The sequence below is a fragment of the Pseudochaenichthys georgianus genome, chromosome 24 (genome assembly GCF_902827115.2).
Source record: "Pseudochaenichthys georgianus chromosome 24, fPseGeo1.2, whole genome shotgun sequence".
Taxonomy (NCBI): domain Eukaryota; kingdom Metazoa; phylum Chordata; class Actinopteri; order Perciformes; family Channichthyidae; genus Pseudochaenichthys; species Pseudochaenichthys georgianus.
The window spans coordinates 13,349,529-13,361,171 of NC_047526.1; the positions used below are offsets into that span (position 1 = coordinate 13,349,529).

At 40.4% G+C, this 11,643-nt stretch overlaps 1 protein-coding gene across 1 annotated transcript in view; it reads left to right on the forward strand.

The window, feature by feature from the left end:
• Positions 1–10,891, forward strand: part of opn8b (opsin 8, group member b) — a 35,343-nt gene extending 24,452 nt beyond the window's left edge. The window contains exons 3-4 of the mRNA XM_034075332.1: positions 7,032–7,360; positions 10,568–10,891. Of these exons, the coding sequence (XP_033931223.1) occupies positions 7,032–7,360; positions 10,568–10,891 (653 nt within the window). The remainder of the gene's footprint in view (positions 1–7,031; positions 7,361–10,567) is intronic.
• Positions 10,892–11,643: the final 752 nt, after the last annotated feature.

Here is an 11,643-nt window from a genome sequence, read left to right on the forward strand (position 1 = left end):
TCCGGCATATGCCACAGATGCCACAACTTGCCGAGGCATCTGCCGCTGCTGAACGGGAGTTGCCACAAAATGGCCCTTTCTCATTACTCTAACTCCCCTCCTCGACTCCTATCCTCGAGACTTAGTCCCGCCCACAGGAGATGCGAGCGGAGGAGCCGAGGAGAGGAGCCGTGGAGAGAGGAGGGGAAGCAGCAGGCGGTTAGAGAAATGAGAACTCCTCTCCTCTGAGCGGTCATTTTAAAGAGACGTCCATTAATGATGACAGGAGGCACAGCAGCCTCTGTCTGATGGACAGATGTGTTCATGACGACTTATATTTACTTTTAATTCATTGACAGGGCGGTATAATGAGACAATAACAGGCTACAGATGCGGACATACACTGCAGGGTTGCCAACTCTCACGCATCTGGCGTGTGACACACGCTTTCACTCTCAATCTCACGCTCTCACGCTGCCCAAACTATTCTCACGCCAAAACAAGAATACCGAAGACTAGAAACGGTTTTGAAAACTTTTGTCACGTAGTGATCGTCTTCTCCATAGAACATCTTTGATAATGTCTTCTGACCAATCAGAATCACGATAACGACGTGGTGTTGTTGCTGGAAGTCCCGACGGAGAATACTTTTGCTGTAGTACATCTCTATACATCGATATAACATTACGTGTTGATAGAAATCAAGGGGAGCGTGTATGTAATTACATTGCAAATACTGACTTGAGCCCCACCACTGTATGGGTTAGCCCTACCATAGCTTACCCAACACAAATACTCCGTGGCCGCCACTGCCGACCCGTATTGCGCATGCGCAGATCTAAGATCCAGTAGAAATGATAAAAAGTTTGCTGCTTATTGTTCAACTAGGCCAAAATAGAGTCAAAGAGTATATGAGAGTGAGCGTGTGTTAATTAATATATTTGGCAGTTTGGAGTAAGTCTGTACATTTGTTTGTGTGTGTGTGTGTGTTTCATATAGGCATCTCACGATAATTAATTTTGTTGGAAATATTAATATTAATATTGTCGGCACCGTTGTATGACCATTTTAGACCACTGACATAATGATAATATATAATAATAATTCAAGTACATCCTTTCAAACTGCTAGTCACATCCTCAGGTAAATGGCAATTTATCGAGTTCATTTTTATTTATCGTACGATAAGTCAACTAATTGCTTATCACGACAGGCAAAAACAAACATGTGTTTGACTTTCATTAGTGAATGAAACTGTGTGCCCTTTATAGTCTGTGTCCAATATTGTGTATTTGTATATATTATATATATCCTATATATATGCTAAGGTCCCGCTATTGACACGATAGCAGTCATTTCGTGCTCATATGTGTAATCAAACCCATGATACCAAAATCTCACTCCAGCCAGGTACCCAAAGTTGGCAACCCTGACACACACACACACACACACACACACACACACACACACACACACACACACACACACACACACACACACACACACACACACACACACACATATATATATTTATATAAATACAATTTCAGAATCAAACAGAGCACTCTAATAATAACGTAACACTATCAGAGATATACCCCCCCCCCCCCCTCTCTGGTTGCTACAATGAGGGAAATAAGTTACGGGCCAAAAGTTTTATTTACAAGTATTAAAAGTAAGCAGAGGACACCAAACCAACTGAAACCTGTCTGCTGCATCTACGCACACACTGTACCACACACGCACACGCACTTACACCACACACACACACCTACAGCTCCTAAAGCATATAATCAGGATACAGCCGTTGTGTATTTTATTATGTGAAGCACTAAATGGTTTTAGAAAAATATCGACTCTTTGTTTGTAGATATCTACTAAACTAAAGCAAATAAAGAGAGTAGGCCTGTTATACTGAGTGATATATATATTTTACACTGCTCTGCTTTCTGCACGGACCTCACAGCTGTTCTCTCTGGAAACATCGCGTTGCGATGAGAGCAGTTTCTAAAATAATATACAGGGGATGCATGCAGAGCTGTCATAGACTTATGTTTATAAGTCTATGGCTACGATAAACCAGGTGTATTATTACTAGTAAAGACAAATAATTAACAAATACATATCTGTATTGACACAGCAACGTGTACACTGGTGTTATTAAACTTGGTTACAGACTTAGGGCAGCTGTACCTGTAACTGATTGCAGTTGCCACTGCTAGTGAGATGCTAAGATTTATACTTTATAAATTAGGCAAAGGACAGTTATATTTGATTATACACATGTATAAATGTGTTATTTTAAATGTAGGCATATGTACTTAATTTGTATTATTTTCGTTGTTAATAAACAGATTAATGTCATTGTATCTGTTTTGTTGTATCATATTTTAATTCTGGTTGAACATTTTTATTTAAATGCTTCAGATGATTCTTATTTGATATTGATATCAGTGAATATAAACAAACCATGTTATTCCGTTAAGACAATCATGACAGTATAGTAAAAAAGCAAGATAATGATGTAATGCTTGAGTGTAAGTAGTTCTTGACGTCTCCCCTTGCCAGCTTTGCAGGCAGTGGTGTAGTGGGGATTTTTTTACTGGGTGGACGCTATTTTAATTAGGTCATCCCAAATGGACTGTACTTATATAGCTTTATCCAGTCTTTTAAGACCCCTCAAAGCGCTTTACATGTCATTCACTCATTTTTTTTCACCCATTCATACAGACCAGTGTATCTTACTCTAGGACCTAACATTCACACACATTCACACACATTCACACACATTCACACACATTCACACACATTCACACACATTCACACACATTCACACACCGTTGGCCATGCCATCGGGAGCAACTCAGGGTTAAGTATCTTGCCCAAGGATACATCGACACGTTGACTGAATGGGCTAGGATCGAAGCCACAACCTTCTGGTTGAAAGACGGCCGCACCCCCTCGCAGCCACAGTCGCCCCAAACAATGCCACAACTGTGAACGCGCGCAGACAGGTCTACAGAAACTACTGGTATGCTTAGTCCTACTTTAGTTACTGTACTGCAAAAAGCAGACGGCGCTGCGCTCAACACACACACAGACTCAAAACCATGGACACACCGGCACATTAACAATTTATAGGCCTAAATTGCATAAGTGCTTGAGCTACAGTATTGCAAAGCAGACAGCGCTGCTTCTCGCTCTCTCTCTCTATCTCCACTTTCAACATTTATTTAAAACTCATAACAAACAAACAAAATTCCCAAAGTTGTCCTGAAATTAACTTATTTAGCTCCGGTGCTGCTAGCCTCTTTCTTCTCATGAATGATATTCTTTTTTTAAAAAGAAGTCAAGTATTTTTTTTTGTCTGCCATTATAGAGCTGTTTCGTTTGCGTTCTTGAGGGAAGGAGCTGCTGCAAAATCGGCAGGCGGCGAACTGGTGGTGTCACCCTGGGGTCACGAGCGTGATGACGAATCATAATTTTTTAAGGAAATCGTTTTTATTTTTTTATAATTAGCCTACTGTGAAATGTATTAGGTTGTTGTCATTATTACAACAAATACACACTTGCAACTGATAACACTGACAATGATGTTATATTTATTAGACTATTAAAAAAAATCATGCTTCAAAAAAGTGGGGGCTCCAAATAAGTGGGGGAACGCGTCCAACGCCCATTACACCACTGCTTAGGGTAAAGCGGGCAACTTTAGTCCCTTCTCAAAAACGGTGTTTTGGCACCAAACCGCAGCCTTCATATGGGTAATTAAGATGTTTTCCTGCAAGATCAAAATACGTGTTTACTTTAACTAATGCTTAAAATGTCAAACGTAATGCTAGTAAATGACCAGATTTACCTCAACTTCTAATTTCATTGAATAATTAAAACACACCTTTGCATCAAATATAACCAGAGATTGATGATCGAGATTGACGTATAATTGTAAAGGCTTGCTTTACATTCAATAACATTATAACCTTAGAAATGTTGTTGTGTGTTGCATTTGAATATAAATGAATAGTAGTTCCCTACCATTTCTATTGTGAATACCAGCAAATATACCATGATCTATTTGTGAATTTAAGAAATAAAATCACTGCAAATCTAACTATAACATCTTCCTGTATCTTTGCCTACAAAGCACACACACACCTAAAGGTTGCCAAAATGCACATAATAGATTTGTTGAGTTAATCTTTTGTGGGTGTTTTGTAAATGCCTTACCTCTTCTGGTATGTGAGCCTCATCTACCGTCATGTCTGCAGCTCTGGAAAAAGGAAAATTATTTGTTTAGAAACTGGTGCCATTCCTTCATTACATTAATGTAATCTTGATATGCATAACCACTACATGTCCCTGGGAGAATGGATTTATGATGTTGCACATAGGCATGTTTGCCTACAATGCAAGTGGGCTATACCTGGTCCTTTTCTTGGATGATGTGCACTCCAGAAGCACACTTTCTGCTTGGTATCGGCAGATTTCTTTTTCCCGTGACATCCACTGAATAAAAACCTTTAAACAAATATATTTGTAATTAAAAGCATGTTCAAATCTGACATTGAAATTAGGCTTATGCTGTGTTTTATGTTATGTAACTATAGTTATTTTACCAATACTTATCATCTCCCCTGATATGTAAAGCTGTTTCTCAGCTACAGTTCCAGGCAGTGAGAGGGTTTTTTCAATTCGCCACAGATGCCACGGAGTAGTGGCATCTGCAAATACGGGTTGAAACAGCAGCATTTGCCACGGAAGGCAAGTGGCAGCTACCATAAACTTTCTCTTACTCTGGCATCTTGTGGGAACTCCCGTTCAGAAGTGGCAGATGCCTCGGCAAGTAGTGGCATCTGTGGCATATGCCGGAAGTACTTGCCACAGATGCCACAGAGTAGTGGCAGATGCCAGAAGTACTTGCTACTGCCTGCAAATACCAAGGCACATGCCACGGCGAGTAGTGGCAACACTCATTGTGTTCTAGTATGATACATAAAATAACATTGTACCTTGAAAATCAATGCATTCTAATAGCGGGTACATTTTACCCGTTGGCGGTTTTAGGTAGGCTATACAGCAACCCCTGGCGGTTCTAGTAGTAAAAGTATAAGTAGCCTACCTAAATGTAGGAATACTCTGTTACAAGTAAAAGTCCTGCATTAACATGTTACTCAAGTAAAAGCGCAAAATTATTAGCATAAAACTATACTTAAAGTACATATTACATGTTTTCATTATAATTAGTGATCATTAAAGTGTTATCAAAGTTGGTAAAGGTGCAGCTTGTTTTAATGACTTTGTATACTGCAGGGTAGCTTGTGAATTTACTCCAGGAGTAACTAAAGTCTGATTTAAGAATTGATTATATTTCTCATCATTAATCAGTAACTAAAGGTAGCCTATTAAATAAATGTAGGGGAGTAAAAGTACACAATTTACCTCTGAATTGTAGTGGGGTAGAAGTACTAAGTAACATACCATTTAAATACTCAACTAAAGCACAAGTGACTGACTCTGTTATCTCCTTTAAGGAATGTGCTGCTCCAGCTATAATGTTGTTATTCTCAGTTTATGACCGGGCAACTCTCGGTCACAAATAATTTATGATTGTAAGAACGCCGGCTTCGAGACAAGTGATTCAGTGTCTCCAGATGTTGGGGCTATCTCCAGTGTTCCCATGTTTACGTTAACTCCCCTAATATGTTGATTAACTCTCTGTAAAGTTAAAAGGTCTATCGAGAGAGAGGCTCTTCACAAAGTAACGTTACAAAGTAACGCGTTACTGTAATAATATTACTGTTGTCGGTAACGGAGTAGTGTAACGCGTTACTTTTATAATTCAGTAATCACACTACAGTTACTAACATTGCCCCGACACGCGTTACTTCGTTACTTTTATAAAATAATCACACTCACTGACAGACAAGAGGGGTTTCCGCCGCAGGTTTATATACATGTAGGCCTATGTAATCTGCGCGATTTGCGAGACCACATCTCCACGTGCAGTGCTGCATAAACATGGCTGAGTCTTTTCATCTGTAAACTCCCTCAATGGGGCCGCTCGCTCTCTTTTGTTGATCGCCCTCTCACGGGTGAACAGTTCAATGTCCCACTTCATTGTAGGAATTCTGCCATGTCTCTACCACTTTAGTTTGACCATCTCTGTTATGGAATACTAAATAAATAAGTAATTAGATACCTTACCGTTACTGCGCTCATAAAGAATGATAAGAATAATGCGTCTTGAACTGGTTTCATTAATTAGTGTCTTGACATTTCACAGACTGTTAGCTTGTTGTGGTAGGCTGGTAGCCTATTTTAGAGCATATAAAAAGAAAGACTTGTGTTATGTCTTCCTTAATGCAATAGTAATTGGGGGTGCAAGTGGAGTCTCGCAGAGGCAAAACTGTGGCGCGCTTACACTGTAGGTGCGCCGCAGTCTGCGTGATCTGCCTGTAGGGAGGGGCGGGCCGGCCCTGCGAGTAAAGTAACGAGTAAAGTAACGAGTAAAGTAACGAGTTACTTTATGTAGAGAGTAACGAAGTAGTGTAATATATTACTTTTTTTAAGTAATATGTAATATGTAATATATTACTTTTTTTAGTAACGACCCCATCTCTGCTCGTTAGCATCACCACGTTTCAGGCACATTCTGATGATGTCATACACATGAACTGAAACATGACTTTGTTCTTATACAAATATGCTTAACAGTTCAACTAACAGGTTAAAATTCAAGACGCTGTTTGTTGTAAACTGCCATGAAGTTGAGGCCGCTTATATCAGCATTTCCCACATGTCTTAATAGCAAAAGTTGTCCATAGTCAGTCAGTTTAGCCATTATAATGTTTTCAACCTTTTTTCTGAGCTCTCTTTGTTCATTACAGTCTGCATGCGATTTTGGAAAAATTCAGGAATACAGCCCCTCCTTTTTGAATAAAATGTAACAACTACACATAGTGCCTTAATAAAGGACCACCTGTCTACAATGAACCGTGGGTAAACAACCAGAGCAACAAATAAAAACAGCACACCTTTTTTTTTCTCTGCAGATGAGAAAATCGGCTGGAGAAAGGTGAAGATTCTCTGTCTCTGGGTCTGGCTCTATGGTCTGATCTGGGCTCTGTTGCCCGTCCTGGGCTGGGGGCGTTACGGCCCGGAGCCCTTCGGTCTGTCCTGCTCTCTGGCCTGGGGACAAATGAAACATGAGGGTTTCACCTTCGTCGTCAGTTTATTTACCTTCAACCTCGTCCTGCCTTCCATCATCATACTCTGCTGTTACTTTGGCATAGCCATCAAGCTCTTTTTCACCTACAAAAAGTCAATTTCCAACATCAACCGAGTCCCCAAAAATGTCAAGCTCCATCGAAGGCTGTTGGTGGTAAGTGACTCTCACCAATGATGAGACACCTGTCATTGTAATTCAGATTCCTGTTTGTCCTTGGGGGCTTCAATATCTGTTTGAATATGTTTTGTTATATTAACAGTGGCAGGTTATTTAATGATTCATACTGTATGCATATTTAAAATTCACAAATGCAAACATTCCCAGTAGCTGCTTATTTAACAAGTACACTGTAGAGCCGATGAAAGGGAGTCAGAGGCGGTGTGTTCAGTATGGAACTCCACACTTTATTATTCATTAGTATAAAGACAAGGGACGTACATCTGCTCATGTCAACCTAGACCAGTGGTTCTCAAACTTTTTCTGTCATTCCCCACTTTGAACAGGTGGGCCTTTTCAAGCCCCACCTGTTCCTTGCCGCTCCAATAAAATGGTAGGCCAAGCTTAAAATGGTCAAATGTATCGTTCTATAACAGGGGTCTCCAACCTTTTTTAGGATGAGAGCTATACTTTTAAAAAATAAAACAAGTTGTGAGCTACTTTTACTCCTCTTTTTCAGTGTTTTTGCAGTGTATATATTTAGCACATTTTAACATTATTATATGCTTACCTTTAACCTTTGTGTGCTGTTTGGGTCTGTGGGACCCGTCCGTTTTCAGTGAAAAGAAAATGTATTTTTTCTTTTTTAAATGTTGAAGTTAAATGCATCAATCTGGTGCACTTTGAGCACAAAATGAATTTATGGATACATCTCACAACACTATGAAAGGGAGCTGTATACTTTTCAATAATCCAAACATCTTTAGAATATGATCACAACCAATAACAAATCATTTAAACTTGTGTATTCTTATCTTATGTTACCTAGTTAGCATTCTTTCTTTTTATTTATGCATATTTTATTTTACACTCCCGTTTTAAACTGTTTACTGTCCTATAGTATCACATTGGAATGATTTATTATTTTATTTTGTACAACTAGGCTACATTAAATAGATAAAGGTGTGTTTTCTCTCTCTCTTTCTCTCTCACACTGCGGTACTTTTCCCACAAAGGTTCATGCGAACTTAGTTCATGATCGCGTTCACACCAAAAAGAGCCGGTACTAAAAGTAGTTCATGCGAACCTTTTTACCCCCTCGAAAGTCCCTGCTAGAGAGCAGGGACTTTCGAGCGGCTCTTTTTTGAGAAAAGAGCTATATTCCTGATTGGCTGGGCGAATTGCAAACCACGCCCCGTAAAACTCCCAAAAAGTTTTGTGAAGCCGCCATTTTATTATCCTCGCATTAGCATTATTAGCATTAGCATTAGCCCAGCGCAGAAACGCAGAGAGACTAACTTATGGCAACACAAAATAAAACATGGGAGCGGTGGAGATGAGGAGGTGTCGGCGTTCTGGCGATTTACTCGGAAGGCTTCAGTCGAAGCTGCTGGGACTCCCAGCAGCTTCTACTGAAGCCAGTCCCCAACTCCGGGGACTTCCGGCCGGGGACTTTGGGCGGCAGTATACGCCGTGAAGTGGTTTGCGGCCTGCCAGTAAACCCAAAGCAGAAGAAGAAGAAGTGACGTCAGCGGCTTCATTTGCCTAATCCACCCCCAGGGACTTTTTCTGGTGTGAACGCGTTCATGCGAACTAAAGAGTTCGCATGAACTAAGTTCGCATGAACTAAGTTCGCATGAACGCGTTCATGCGAACTAAAGAGTTCGCATGAACTAAGTTCGCATGAACCTTTGTGGGAAAAGTACCGCAGTGTGAACGCGGCTTCTGTCTCTGTCTCTTGCTCGCTCACAGAGGATGTGTGCTCCTCCGTGGCGATGATGGCTTGCGTTAAAAGATAATAATAAACATAGGCCTATTTGTAAAGCGGGGTGACACAAACGGGATTTCAAAAAGTGTCACGGTTAAACTCCTTATGAAGTGGTGAGGTGCCGCTCCACATTGCTTTTCTTCCCGACTGCAACGCTGTTGTGTCTGTGTGTGAGAGCGTTTCACATGTGTGTATGAGAGATTTTTACATATGTCTGCAAATGACTTTGGTTTCAGTTAAGTGTGTGTGAGCAGGCTCGGATTGGCCATCAGGAGATTCGGGACTTTTCCCGTTGGGCCGCTGCCGTTGGTGGGCCGCTGGCTCTGGCATAGGTGGGCCGTGGACTTTCACAGTGCCGCTGCGCCGGTACCGCATCCGCCGCTGCAAACACATTGCGAGGCTCTGGTGGCTCCGGCAGGTCCGGTGCAGCGGTGCTGTGAAAGTCCACCGCCGTTGCGAGTCTCCGGCTGTAATAATCCACTACCGCCCGCGAGGACCCAGGTTCAATTCCGGTCGGAGGTCCAAAACTTTTTTTTTTTTTTAATAAAACAAAATAATCTCCCTTTCATCGCGTCCATTCGTGACCCACCTATCACATCTCTGCGCCCCACCAGTGGGGCGTGCCCCACACTTTGAGAAACGCTGACCTAGACTAAGAACAACACTGGTGCACTCACTAACTCGTCTGTGGTGCAACACACACTATATGACTCAGTGAATTATGTCCCGTAACTGTCACCACAACACTTGTAGTGTTTTGTAGTGACTCCGTCTTTCAAAAACAAAACCTAATCAAAGTCTGATCTTAGCCGTATATTCGGAGACTGCTTATATTAGTTTTAGCTTGCTATTTCAATTACTTCATCCATTTATATTTGAACCGTTCATATATAACTTTTAGCTATTTAAATAATATATCTATTGTTTAGAGTTAAATGGGGTACATTTTCACGCACTCATCTGTAGCACATTATACAACCAACTCAATATGTAAAGATATTTGTTTTTAGTTACGTTTAGCTACTCTACAATCTTGAAAAAAGACTCTTGGGTTCAAGTAGCCTACCGCTAGTTGGAAAACAATGGTATAGAGGATTTTTGAACTTTTTGCTAAGGATAGCTAGCAATAATTTGTTTGTTTAATGAAATTCTTGAATCTAAGATCAGCTGCTTAGTATAAGCTATATATTGTTGCCCGAGACTGACAAACATGTCAAATATTGGATAACTGATGGAATTGAATTTACATTCTGATTTTATAAATACCAAGGACAATACAGTTGAAAATGTTTACAAAAATACTACAACACATGGTATAAAGGGCATCTAGCAGACATATTCAGGATGGGAATGCGGGACAAAACATCTATAAAAAACCATAGGAAGGTTTTTTATATTTTCACATTTTTAATGACTGTTCTTCAATTCTATTGCAGATTGCTGTGCTCGTCAGCTTTGGCTTTATAGTATGCTGGACACCCTATGCCATCGTCAGCATGTGGTCTATTCTGGGGGACAGCAGCAATATCCCACCTGAAGTCAGTCTCCTCCCGTGCATGTTTGCAAAGAGCTCCACTGTGTACAATCCTTTGATCTACTACATCTTCAGCAAGAGTTTCAGAAGGGAGGTGAAGCAGCTGGGCTCGTGGTGCCTCGGCTGGAGCCCCTGCCATGCCTCCAACACCATCAAGGACAACAACATTAGCATGAGTCATGCTGGTGACAAGAGCAGAGTAGAAGTACTGACCACTTTGCAGTAGTTCGTGGAGTGAAAGACTTTAGGGTTGAAATACTTTGTGCTGGTTATGTGGGAGAATAAGTCGTCTCATGATGTCACAAATGTTATCACTAGAAAACACTTGTATTTGTATTGTATTTTTTCCAGTACAACTTGTGTGTGCCGTTATGACAAAATGAGCAGGGTAATAATGGCTTCTTTTACGTGCAGTCACAATGAAAGAGACGAGGTGTTTGCACAATATGTTACATGCCGTGAAAGTTGAGCCAACTAAGCAATTGTTAAGAATTACCAATGTGCTTGCAAGTGTCTTTATACCTCTAAACCAACGTAGCCCATTAAAAAAATACCTATTTACTGCTGAGTAATAGAAAGATGTGAAAGAAGCTAAAGCGACAAGTGGCGTCCACCTTTCATAAAAAATCATGCATTTCACATCACATACCAAAGGTTGTACAGCAGAATACAACAAAAACATTAATATTGAGCACAGAAATCGAATACTTCAGGTTTAATCTGTAATAGTTATACTTGTTTGTTGGAAAAATAACTCACCAAATCAGTACATTCCAGAAAAAAGGAATAACCGTTCAGGGATGACGTCTGCCATTTACTGTATGTACTAAATGTTTAAATTAAGTGACAGCTGCTCATGTTTCATAAGTTTGCCTCTTAAAGTGTTTAAAAAAGTGACACCCATTTTCCTTGTTTACCCTGTCTGATGCATGTACTGTATGTTGGCTTCTCTTTCAATTTTAAGCAGCAATCTACATG